The following is a 13,627-nucleotide window of genomic DNA, read 5'->3' as shown; positions in this document are numbered from 1 at the left end:
GATCGCCAGAGTCCCTAAGTCCCATCCCCCTCTGAAGTGAACCAGGCTCCTTGGAGAAACACTGCTTTCAGGACTGAGCTAGGGAAAGTATGCCATGATCCTGGGAAGTCCTGTTGTACCCAGAAGTGAAGAAGGGGAGAGGGAGAAGAGAAAAAGAACAAGAATAAATAAGGACATTTCAAGGGACACAAAAGTCAGTTTCTTCATCTGGTGGAAGACGGACAACAGCCATAATCTTCTGCATAGGCTGTCTGGTGAAGACGAAGGTAACACAACAGTGGGCAGGGAGTGAGCGTCACTCTTCGTGACGTATGAAACTTGTTTGCAGAATGCGGTAGGGTTTGCAGTTTTCTAATTTTTCTATTTTATTGGAAACGATATTTTAAAGCGGCTCTTGTGTATACAGGCACTGGTCGCACGATACGTGTCCTTGATTCCTTTCTTGCCCGACACCGTTTCCTTCGCCGGTATCTGTGACCTCTGGAGCACGTCTGATGTAAGTTGTTCTCCCTCCCAGGGAGAGGTTTACTAAATCGAGCTAACTTAACTGCATCTTCGCTAAATGGCTTGCATAATTTTCAACTGCAACACTCATTTGTCATCAAAAATAAAATCTATTTGACCATATGAACTAAATTCTGCAGTGATTCACGTCCTGGTTCAATTATCCCAAAATTCAGAAGTTAAAAAAAAAAAATTAAAGAAAGAATTTTAAAAAATGACACTTCAGAGGTCTTAATGCTGAATTATTCATCTAGTATTATTACCTTACTATACCTGTTTTATTCATAAAAGAATCAAAAGTGTGTGGTCTGGGGTTGTAGCTTAGTGGTAGGGCACTTGCCTAGCATGTGTGAGGCACTGGGTTCAATTCTCAGCACCGCATATAAATAAAATAAAGGTCCATTGACAACTAGAAAAAATTTTTTTAAAATCAAAATTGCACTCTATAATTGGAAATGATATAATCCTTAATTTGTGGACTTCTTGAGGCCTGTCATTATCATTGTTTACTTAAGACAGTCACCTACCACATATTGGGCACTGTACTGAGGCCTGGATATGAGCAAAATCTCCACTTTGTGGAATTTACAACTGATACGTGGTGTATGAATTTTCAACTGAATCTTAGGTAATACAAAACAAACATCTTAGGTACTCATTCTGTTTCCAGATCTCACTTTGTACTCTTTGCATTAGAGTATTATATAGCTTCCTTTGAAGGACAGTCCTAAATTGAAGAAATTAAGTACACTTTATATTTTTTGTTCCCCAATATATTTTGGCAACATAAGTGCTGATAATTTCAGAAAACAAAATCTATGACCTTGAGGGATCTATAAGAAGTTATGTGAAAACTAGAAGAGTTCACGTACTCCAGAAGCAGACTGGCCTGATCACTTTATTGATCCGGGCCTCTACTTTCTCACCTGCAAAACTGGGAAACAAGAATACTTCCCTGAAAAAGTTAATCTAGGACAAAATGAATTAATGTGAAAAATGCACTTTAAGGATCACTGAGCACATAGTGAGCTCTCACATATACAAAATAAAAACTAAAACTTTGAAATTAGTGTCTCCCTTCTTACCGCACCCCAATCATACTGAGTGTTGATTCTTGAAATCCACATTGAGAGCATTATTGTTAAAGAAAACACCATGTTCACCAGAAGTGTTGTTGCTGTTTTAAGGCATTATCAATACAGGGTCAACATTTTGGAAAAGATTTTTAAAGTAGGTCTTAGGCTTTAAGGCCCTAATTTCAACTGTGACTTACTAAAATCCTGCATGGTCAATCCGGAATGAAGTACTCAATACCTTTTTTTTTTCTTTTTGTCAGCAATTTCTTGATCTCCTGGCAGGAGATGAGGAAGAGCATGCAGTGTTGCTATGTAATTACTTTCTGTTCCTGGGTAAGAAGGCCTGGCTGGTGATGGGCAATGCTATTCCTGAGGTAAGCACACTTACGCTGGCTGAAGCAGAGGAGTGTATTTGTCTAACCCAGTTAGATGTTCAGATCATGGCAGGACTTGTTTTCATAATACTTCTCTCAGTTGCCCAGAGATGCCTTAACTACCACTGGTAACTTGAAATGGTTTAACAAGGCATTAAGGACCCTGCACAGCACTTCAAAATGTTTTTTAGCAAACCCAGACCCTTTAGCATCCAAAGCCCCTGTTTAGCAGTCCTTTTAGTACAAGCCTCATCCTGTTCATGTTCCTGAGCATCCTGATTCCTTAGGAATCTCGTGTTCTACACCCTAAGGAAGGAAGGGATTCAAAGCAGTGTGTTAAGGCGAGAGATCTCTCCTTTCATGCCCACAGCTTCCATGATGTAAGTGTCTGCTAACTTGGCAGGCAATGGGGACAAGCCAGATAACCCAGGAGCAAGGAAAAGAACGTTGACAACTATATTTTTATATTTTTATGTTACTCTTGCTATTTTTATTATATTGCAGACTTAGTGACTATCAGAATTTTATTTCCTAGTCACAGCAAATAGCCCCCAAATTTGGGGAATGATGGGTAATTGAGAACCAAGGATAGAAATTTCACATGGGTTGAAGCAGCTTATGCAAAGAATATCTCAAAAAAAGGCCATAGAGGTGAGGTAGAAGGAGACTCTAGGAATCCCTGAGCATGAGATAGCAAGAGCAGCTGGCTGGCACAAGGGAAAAAAGAGCAGGCAAGCAAGTGTAAGACCTGGGTTTAAGGTTCCATGTCTACACCTCATTAGCCAAGTGACCCTAAGCAAGTTACTTCACAACTTGAAGGCTATTTTAAGCATATTGTAAAGTGAAATCATGCATGAGCAATAAATAAATCAATCCTCATTGTAATAAAAGAATATAACAATACACAAATATTGTGAGTAAAAAGTAAAAGTCCCTCTTCGGGCTCCAGCCCCAAACCTACCCTCCTCCAAGGTATAGTCTTGATTTTAACACTTTGGCAGGTATCATTTTATGTCAGTCAGCTTTCCATCACTGTGACAAAATAGCTAGATTATCAACTTACAAGGGGGGCAGATGTATTCTGGCTTATGATTTTGGAGGTTTCAGTCCCCGGTTACTTGGCCCCTGTGTTGGGCCTGTGATGAAGCAGAACGTTATAGCAGGGAGTGAGTGGTGGAGCAGAGTGCTCACCTCATGGTAGCCAGGAGCAAAGAGAGAGCACTCGGTGACAAACCCCTGCCTCCAAATCATTAAGCTGTGGACCCACAGATGAAGGATTCATCCATGAGGTCAAAGCCCTCAGGGTCCCGTCATCTCCCCAAGGCCCCACCTCTGAACACGGCTGCTCTGGGGGACGAGACATTCAGTATGCCAGCTTTTGGGGGACAGTTAAGATTTAAACTGTAACACCTTTCAAATCTTCTATGCATGTACATAATTACAAATATGTATCAAATACCTTACTTTTTTATCAGAAATAGAATTCAAATATAATCAGCTTTCTTGATACCTAAATGGCAATTCTACTGACTGTAACAAGAAAATGCCAATGACTGCTTATTTCCAATAATGACAGTTCTTCAACCAGTCTTACAGTGTTCTGGTTGGATTACTGTTGTCCTTATTTGGACACTATACTAACATCAGATGCAAAAATTTCCCCCCAAATTGATTTCATTTTAAAAATCAGTACAACCTAGAACTTCAAATTAATTTTCTCCATTAACCATGGGATTTTAGAAATTCGAGGTTCAACTAAAATAACAAAATGTCTATGCAAACTACTATTGAGTTTACTTGCATCATTAATTGGAAACTTTTTAATGGATATTTCCCTTCAGGGTCCAACTGCCTATGTGTTAACTTGGGAGCAAAATCATTATTTAATATGGAATCCTTGCAGTGGACACTTTTATGGACAATTTGATACATTCTGTCCTTTGAAAAGTGTGGGCTGTTTAATTGGTCCTGATAATGTGAGTATTACCATTTCCTCTTAAACATGGTTGGTTAACTGTTGATTTGTTTTTTTTTTTTTCTTAATTGATCAATTTATTTAAATACCTTACATATCCAAAAAATTTATATTAACACACACACACACAGCTGAAGAAATGTAGTGGCAAGTATAGTGGCAGAATTACTCACCTAAATGGTCCTAAATAAAACTTGTCACCTGATCTGCAGAGAAGCAGAATAATGAAATTTAAAATACAGGATTGCAGACCTCAGTTTCTGTCCTGGCTCTCTCTTCTAAAATAGCATGTACATTGCCTGACCCATAGGTTTTTTAAAATTAAATGAAGGTAACTTATCTCCTGAAAAGAACAGGTTTCTTCTCCCTCCCTTCTTCTTTCTCCTTGCAGTACTGGGGATTTAACCCAGGGCCTCACACACGACAGGCCTATCACTGAACTACATCCCAACCCTCTTTCTTTTTTTAGGGTACCTTTTTTTAGGTACTGCAGACCTGCAGAAGTGATTCTGTCATTTGGGGGGCTCTTTGATTTTATTGTGAGGGATACTATATAGCAGTGGTTACAAATATGATTTAGGGGGTCAGATTGTCTGAATTGAAACTCCATCATTTACTAGTTGTGTGAGCTTGGGAAACTAATTTCTCACAAACTGTGTCTTCATTGATAAAATGGAGGTGATAGTGAGGCAATTACTTCTAAGTAGAAAGTGAAGATGGAGGGTTGTAGGAAATAAATGAGATAATGGTTGCAGAACACCTGTCACATGCTCACAGCGCTCCCATGTTTGGCTGATGGTATTTATACTCATCACATACTGCTCGCTGAACTCTGTGCATCTGTCAGTAAAAAGTGTGCATGCATCTCCAGCACGTGTGTTTTTATTTCTAAATTATTTATATTCACATGTGCAGCAATATTTTATATTACACAAAAAGCACTTTAAAAATAAAAATAAATTAGAAGAGCTAATATTTTCTTCCCATACCCGAGTCTGTACTCTACTTTGAAGATAACTCATTTTTAAAAAAATATTTTATTTGTTCTAATTAGTTGTACATAACGGTAGAATGCATTTATACATTTTGATAGATCATACATAAATACGTGCCAAGCACCCATCAAAGTACCTGCCTTCCATGGTGTCCAGCAAATGGCTACTCCTATTAATTACAGAAGTGAAAATAGTACGGTGGAGTACCACGTTAATTATTACACTTAAAGTGTCATGATCATAAATGATCTGCTAAACTCCATCTGTTTGGGGTATCAAGGTTATTAGTAATCAGACGGTCAACAGGCTCTCAAAAATCCTTTTAAGAACTCGCATTTCTCTCAAAACAATTGTTAGCTCTCAAGACAGTTATTGTATGGTTGCCTAATTCTCCTAAAGACAGTAACGGGCTCACGATGTGCACCGCCATGGCAGCTGTCCTAACTTTGCTCTAAGCCTCACCTGGCTGCGGCGGACTATGGCCTGGCTCTCTGGCACCTCAGCTGCTCTCCACCCCACCACACCACCTCTTTGGATGTTCAGTCCTTTTTCTCCTTCACTCCTTTTCCAGGAAGTAAGTTTCTCCCCTTTCCACTTGTGTTTGTTTCCACTCCTACTCCAAGATCTGACTCTCCAACTGACCCAACTTCCCCCTATGTTTTTGCTTGTCTACCTGTTTATTTGCTCAAGAGTCCAGCAATTCTAAAATATGCTTCCTCCAACCTAGATGCACCCTGAACCGCCATTCCCTGTCTTTCCTTTCCTTCTAGAATTCAACTATTCAGTCTGTCAGCACTCAGACCTCACCCCACTATAACCTAGTTCCTCTTCCTGATCATATCACAGAAATTAAATTTGAGATGTACCATTGCCTTGCTGGGAACAGTGGCACACACCTGTAATCCCAGCGGCTCCGGAGGCTAAGGTAGGAGGATCAAAGCCAGCCTTAGTACAAGCAAGGCGCTAAGCAACTCAGTGAGACCCTGTCTCTAAATAAAATACAAAATAAGGTTGGGGATGTGGTTCAGTGGTCGAGTGCCCCAGAGTTCAATCCCCAGTACCCATCCCCGCCAAAAAAGAAGTACCATTGTCTTGCTAATAAATAAGTCCAATGATTTATTCTCATTCCTCTCTTCTCTCCTTTTCCAAATATGTAACACAGCTAATCCCTTCTTCATGAAAAATCACTTTCCCTCTCCTTGGTTTTGCTAATAAAGAAGGACTTATGTTTTTCATTTTTCTGCAAAAGCTTATTTTTCCCCCCACTGGCTTTTCTTTCCACATTTATAAAAAAACGTTCATAAAGATTCCATATTTATTTTTCTCCCAAGAGCACAACTATTATTATTAACTATGATGCTATCTATAACAATAGGTGTGCTCCTGGGAGAAATCTAAATACACGTATTCAGGGTACCAAATAAAAAGTAAAAGTCCCTCCCGGGTCCCAGCCCCAAGCCCACTCTCCTCCCAGGCACAGTCTTTAATGTCTGCTGCTGTCATCCCTCACCAGCTCTCTCCACCTTGCTCACTCCTTGAAAGCCACTTTGTATGCCTTGTTCTTAGTCAAACACATCAAACACACTTTGCCTGTTTTCCCCATATAATGACCAACCTCCCCTTATTAGGTATCTCTGTAAACTTCTCCCTCATTTTTTCCATTTCTGATCACAGGTCACTTTTGCAGGGAGAATTTCCCTGTCCACATTAAAAGTTCATCTTCCTGCATGTTAGTTTTCTCCAAAGCCTCCAGTTATTGCCACAAAGATAGCAAAACATATCCCCACTCGACATGGCTTCACGCGCTTATTCTCGTGGGGCTGTGGGTCAGCTGCAAGGGCATTAGTGGAGGCTGAGCAGCTCTTGCTTCTCTCTGCAGACCTGTGGGTAGCATGCAACAGCTCTGCTCATATTTAATCAGGGACATGGCAAGAGGCACAAAAGTGCAAGCAGGAACACGCAAAGCCTCTTAAGCACAGACTTCCATCCCATCTACTGGTCATAAGTCAAGATGCAGGGAGGGAGGTTTTGTCCCTTTATTGGAAGGATCTGAACACAACATGAGAAAAGGGTTTGCCTATGGTCAGGGGTTAAGAATGGGGCCGAGGATCACTCTTTCACCTCATTCACGGTCATGCGTACCCCAGGTATTACTTGCTGATTTGTTTGTTGTATCATCCCCTTAGACCCAAGAGGGTGGATTCATTCACAACTCTGTCGATGACTAAAACTGAATCGGTGCTTGATTAAATATGTTGAGTGAACACTTAGTACTTAAATACATTGCAGGAACAAATTGATCACCCATGCAGTTACTCCATACCATGACTACATGCTAGAAGATCCAAAGATGCTCAAGGTACAGTAGTAAATAAAGGACACAGCCAGTGTCCTCAGGCAGTAAGTGTGGTGAGGATATGGATGGATAGGCAGGTCAAGAAACAATGATAAATAATAAAAGAGCTAACAACTATTGAGCACGTATTGCATACCAGGTATTATTGTGAGAGATACAGATGAATCAACTCATTGAAACCCCTCAACCTTCTGAGATTATTACTAGTTTACCCCACTTTTATGGAGGAGTAAGCTGTGGCACAAGGAAGTTACATAAACCATCCAAGGTCAAAGTTGTAAATGTTAGAACCCAAATTCCAACACAAGTGGTCATGTTCCCCAACCCGTGTGCTACACTGCCTCAAGTCAAGTGTCATCTCAGACAGTGTGAGCGCCATGGAAACAGAGAAGTGGCTGCACAACTCAGTCAGGAGGCTTTCCAGGAAGGGCGGTGTCAGGAAGGCCAGCCTATCTTAAGTGTTCAGGTTTCTTACCATCGAGAACTACCTTATTTCACCAAACCTATAATCAACAGTAAAGCTCACCCCAACTTCAGATTTAAAAAATGTGAAAAATGGCCAGTGACAACTGTGTGATGCCACTGATTGTAAAATGGGTAGGATTTTCACAAATCACAAAATGACAAAAGGGGGTAGCCTGTGGAATACCTGGTGTCTCTACTGCCTCTTTCTGTTTCATACACACACACGAGTGAGAGTGAACATACATATCTGCTCACCTATATGCGAATGTAATTGTCTTTATTTTAGATTTGGTTTAATATTCAACAGTATGATTCTCCACTGAGGATAAACTTTGATGTTACCAAGCCCAAGCTGTGGAAATCTTTTTTTTCAAGAAGCCTTCCGTATCCTGGACTTTCCAGTGTTCAGGTATAATTATTTTATTAAGACTACGCACAAAAGATTAAGGAATATTAAATCATTATAGCAAGGTAACTAGTTTCTTCTTGGCCCTCAGTTCTATTCATAGGTATTTAGTTTATAACAGAACTTGCTTTTCAAACTACTTGAGCCAAATTCACACTAAGAAACATGTATGCTTACATATATGAAAACTGGTAAATACGTTTTAGACCCGACAGAAAAAAATTGATACAAAAAGTCCCATGACATAAAAAATATAGTCCACAAAATGTAGTCTACATAATTTTTTAAAATGTTGGTCTCGATTCACTAGATCGATCTCCTAACTACGCCAATGAGACGTGACATCAATTGCAGGCCCAGTCCACTAAGAGCTCAGTCGTAGCTGGAGAGTTCTGACCTGTAGGTGGTGAGCATGAGCACTGTTCACTGAAACTCTTGTTCATTTGATAACTAGATACATGTGTTATGCATTACAAGGTTTATGGTATAAAATATATGTTTTACTATGGCACAAATCTTTGGAAAAAGCTGAAACACTTTGCTCTAGAGAAATCCTCCTGTATGTGAGGTGAAATATACGAGACTTCATAGCAACACAGTTTGAAATAGTTTAAGAACTAGATGATAAAAGAAATTTTGGTACAATAGAATATTTTGTAGTAATAAAATCAGTCAACATTAATGCATCTTATTAAGTACTCTAAGTATATGTTTGGGATCATCCCTTGTACACGGAGAGAAAAAGCAATATTCATAATTATTAAAGTTCAGGAAAAGTGCAAAACAACACATTGTTGATTAGGAGTATTTGTTGATTAGGAGTACAGTAAAATCACAAACACCTTGTATTAATTTGCCTATCTTCATTTATTACAATGTAAGCACCAAGAAGACAGATTTTTACTCTTGGCCACGTCTCTGTTCCCATCACTTGGGAAGGTGCCTGGCAACTGAGTAGCCACTCAATATCTGTTGAATGAAGGAGTGTTAAAAGACAAATGCAGGTCATTACTTCTGTGACGAGGAAGAAAAAAATGAAATTGAGAAGGAACTTCAGAGCACTTTAATTTACTTGGGTGGGTCATGGGCTCATTGGCATCCCTTGTACTATTCTCTATACCCGATTACCTGAAATTTCATTATTTAAAAAAAATTAAAGTTGGAAATTTAGAAAAGGAAAGCACACCTATTCAACTAGGTGTAGGTGATTTCTCCCATTTCTGAACTCTCTTATAGCCTGAAGAGCTGATTTATCAACGCACCGACAAAGCAGCAGCAGCTGAGCTCCAAGACAGGTAATGTAATTATTTCATAAATTCACACATAATCTGCCACTAGAAGTGTAATACCAAACTTTAAACAACCCTCAGCCTAGATCAATATGAAATAATTAGGTCAATTAAATTTTAATTCATGTTTACAAAAGTGATCTCTAAATCCCATGCTCAAAATCAGGTTTTAGCATCAGCATGGTGTGGGACAGAGTACCAGTTAACACACAGTTCTCCAAAGACCCTACCTCGGGTTAGGGCTCTCCATCATGTTATGATGGGTTCTGTTGAGACGTATCATAATCCTCAGCTTAAATATGCCTCTTTGGTCCAATTAGTGGCTTGCAGACCTTTCGCTAGTTTAAGAACCCAACCCATGGAGGTCAGTAAGAGCCTATACAAGTCCCTGAAATTTCACTCACCTTGTAAAACAGAACGCATTCTCCCAGTTTCATAAATGCAGAAACCAAAGTTCAGAGTAGCCCATATATTCATTAAGTGTTAAAGGGGGGCTAAGACCAGTCAGATCTTTCTGTGTGCCATTTCCACTAGACCAAATGATGTGAAGAACATGTCAAGATTAAATGTGACTCCTTTTAAGACATTATTACTACAAAATACCAATTTACTCCCTGTTTTTCTATAAAACCTTATTTAGGAGTCCCATCTAGAACAATCAATCTTCAATCTGCTGCTTCTCTTAGCTTCATCATACTGCTGATTAGTCTCAAGTCACTTATTTCTCCAATATCAAAATGCTTAGCAATTCATCCATACCCTCTTAACTCAGACCAAATTGAACCCCAAAACAAAGAAATCTGTTCAGTGCCAAAAAGGAAGGGATTCTATGGCTCCGAAGCACGGGATCTCCAAATCTGCATTTGGTTAGAGGATGTACAGGAGACTTTAATCAGTAGTGTTTCAATTTGAACCTCAGCTCTTGTCTTAGTCAAGTCACTTACCCTACTTCAAAATACACCCCCATGTGTAAATGACAATATCCCCTACTTCACTGGGTTATTGCTGGGATTCAATAAAAATGTATAAAAAACCCTTAACACAGTACCTGGTAAATAATGGCTCAATAAATGGTGGCTATTTTCCTTCGTTCTATGTTTAAGCTTCATATTCTATGAACTCAATATATACATATACTAAAAATTTGTTATATATGTATACACACACACACACACATCTCAAATGAGTGAAGGTATAGCTCAGTGGTAGGACACTTTGCCTAGCATATACAACATTCTGGGTTCAGTCCCCAGCACCTCAATAAAGTTGTATACATAATAAAAATTAAGTTGCATTAATGGTTGTATTTTGAAGGCAATTTAGAAAAATTCTATCATGAATAAAAGTTGCTAGGGAAAATAATCAATATGAGGCATTTAATAGCCTTACAACTACTTGAGGCTTTTAATATAAGCCGGACCCACTTATATCTGGGTCTAATTTATCTGCATATACATTACCAATATAAAATAAAATATTTTGTGATAATAAAAAGTCTGGTTAAATGTACTGCATTTAGATAGCTTCCACTCAGCACTCCTTTGTTCTTGTCAAGCATCTGTGGTGGCCCTTAGGATGTCATACACTTTCTATTTATAGGTCCATTTCCCAACCCAACTATACATAACCTGTGTTAAATTTTGAATACCAAGGATTAGCCCACTACACCCGGTGAACACCACCCCCCTCACTGCACAGACACCACATTTTTTTTTTAAACAAAGAATAAGTCAGATCACCAAAAATGAAATCTATTTTTTTATGAACAGGATTGAAAAAATACTAAAAGAAAAAATCATGGACTGGAGGCCACGCCATCTGACGCGGTGGAACAGGTACTGTACCTCCACGCTGCGCCACTTCTTGCCTTTGTTGGAAAGAAGTCAAGGAGAAGATATAGAAGATGACCACAGAGCAGAACTGCTGAAACAGCTAGGAGACTACAGGGTAAGCACAAATGGCTTGTCAACTGACCCTGTGGATTCACAATTTCATACTGGAAATTACCCAATAATACCTACATTGCTCCTCCAAGTACATATATAAAGCAGCATTGACTAAAAATGTAATTCAAAAAGTTTTAAGTGTAACAAATAACATAATGCCTCATATTAAAAGACCATAATTTTTTGTAACAGGGATCTATGAAAAATACTTTTATGGAACATCATGAATATTAAAATGAAAACATCTGGCTAAATCATATTAGACTCAAATGTGCATAATGGTGAAAATAAATACTCTGGATCAGTTTTTTAAAGGACATGCTTTTATACTGATTATTTTTCCCTGCTAAGTGCTTTATTAACATACAATATATCTTCCTCTTTACTGCCTATTGGTAGTACCATGTGTTCATTATCTATAGCTGGATAACCACACCTATAAGGCAATTACATAACTAAGACAGATAACCTTATAGGTTAAACAGTGTGAAGGTCAAAGTAGATTAGTCACTGAGTAAAACTCAAGACTAAGGACAGGTTCTTAGGCAGAATGTGTTCAGCTCAAGTAACGTAAAACTAAACAGCGCTTAACAGTAGAAAACAGTACTGGTTTAACTGGTGAGCAGTCACACATCTCAGAGTACCTGTACATGCTGTCTAGAGCAGGTGAGAGTATCTGTGTACCACTATTTCTAGCAAGTTTCCTGAGGCTCGCTTTGATCACATGCCCATTCCTCTCTATTAATCTCTGTGATGGGGGTAAAGTGCACTGATTAACCTAGGTCTGCGGAATTGCACAGATTACTGCGAATACTAGGCCTGATCATGAAGAGGGAAGGTAACAGGCAAGAATGACTAGATGACTGACAGGTATCTTATATGCTAAAATGCTGGCAACTAAATAAACACGGGTGTTAAGGCCCTGTTTTCTGTGTTGTTAACATACAGCCAAATAGAAAAACTGACCAGATGACCCCACAACCCAGAAGACTTATTGTATTAAGAATTACATACATGGGGGAAAACACTGAAATCTTCAAACCTCACTAACAACTACCAATGTTTTTGTTTTTCTTCTCCCCCTCAGTTCTCTGGATTTCCCCTTCATATGCCCTATTCTGAGGTGAAGCCTTTAATTGAAGCCGTATATAGCACTGGAGTACACAACATCGATGTTCCTAATGTCGAGTTTGCTTTAGCTGTATATATCCACCCATATCCCAAAAACGTTTTGTCTGTTTGGATCTACGTTGCCTCCCTTATACGCAACAGGTGATTTTTTTCATTGAAAATTCTGCATCATGTAAAAATTACAATTAGCATATGGGAACATTTTAAATTATATTGATCATACCAGAAGGAAGAAAATATTTTCAAATAATGAAATAAATTTATCATTACCCTTTTTCAAACTGTGCAAAAAATAAGCGTTCTTATTGGCCATCTATCTTGCCTCTGCCACTGTGACCATAAATCCAGTTGTGATTTCCCACAGTGGGGTACACTACGGTTTCAGGCCTGTGCTTTCTGTTCTTGCTTACCTTCTGTTTGGAAAATGCTTCTCCTTTCTGTCCAACAGAATGTCAACCATATTTTTAAGACCCAGAAAAACACCACCTCAAAACACAAAAACAAAAACCTCAAGACACTGCTGTGCAATTCACGTCAGGAACCCTACTCCACAATGCCAAGATACTTAGTGAAGCCTCTAGGAGATAACTGGGCAAGAGGACAGGGCCTCCTGACAGCTTCAGTACTGTTTTTAAGGAGAGACGGGAAAGGGCTTGCTCTCTATCCTCTTTTTCTTCTTCTCTCTGCCATGTGAAGATATAAAAAGATGACTTTCTACAAACCAAAAAAGTTATCCTCAACAGACCCAGGATTTGCTTAGCTTCACAGATCTTGGACTTCTCTTGGATTCCCAGCCTCCAGAACTAATAAACAAATGTTTGTTGCATAAGCCACCCATTCCCTATATTCTGTTACAGCAGCCCAAATGAAGACAAACACATACATACAAAATCAATTCACTAAAAAAGACTTACTGTTGCTTATCTGGAAACAAAATAGATATATAAATATATATATATAGATCTTTATATATTTATATATATCTTTATATAAACAGATTTATATAAAGCAGGATTCTTGACAATAGCACTGACGTTCAGGACCAAGTAACCATTTGTTATATGGCCTCCACCTACCAGATGCCGGTTGCAGCCCTTCCTTCCGCCAAGT

At 38.9% G+C, this 13,627-nt stretch overlaps 1 protein-coding gene across 3 annotated transcripts in view; it reads left to right on the top strand.

The window, feature by feature from the left end:
• CC2D2A (coiled-coil and C2 domain containing 2A) overlaps window positions 1–12,813 on the top strand; it is a 102,319-nt gene extending 89,506 nt beyond the window's left edge. For 2 of the 3 annotated variants that reach the window (XM_079154520.1, XM_079154519.1), the window contains 7 exons: window positions 407–496; window positions 1,841–1,954; window positions 3,796–3,930; window positions 8,032–8,154; window positions 9,388–9,446; window positions 11,210–11,387; window positions 12,474–12,813. In XM_079154520.1, coding sequence (XP_079010646.1) covers window positions 407–496; window positions 1,841–1,954; window positions 3,796–3,930; window positions 8,032–8,154; window positions 9,388–9,446; window positions 11,210–11,387; window positions 12,474–12,662 — 888 coding nt within the window. In that variant the 3' untranslated portion in view covers window positions 12,663–12,813. Of the gene's footprint in view, window positions 1–406; window positions 497–1,840; window positions 1,955–3,795; window positions 3,931–8,031; window positions 8,155–9,040; window positions 9,228–9,387; window positions 9,447–11,209; window positions 11,388–12,473 lie in introns of those variants that run through there. The other variant, XR_013766310.1, reaches the window with a different exon arrangement.
• Window positions 12,814–13,627: the final 814 nt, after the last annotated feature.

The sequence above is a fragment of the Sciurus vulgaris genome (assembly GCF_902686455.1).
Source record: "Sciurus vulgaris genome assembly, chromosome: 9".
NCBI classification, from domain to species: Eukaryota; Metazoa; Chordata; class Mammalia; order Rodentia; family Sciuridae; genus Sciurus; species Sciurus vulgaris.
This window is presented reverse-complemented; position numbering and strand designations above follow the sequence as displayed.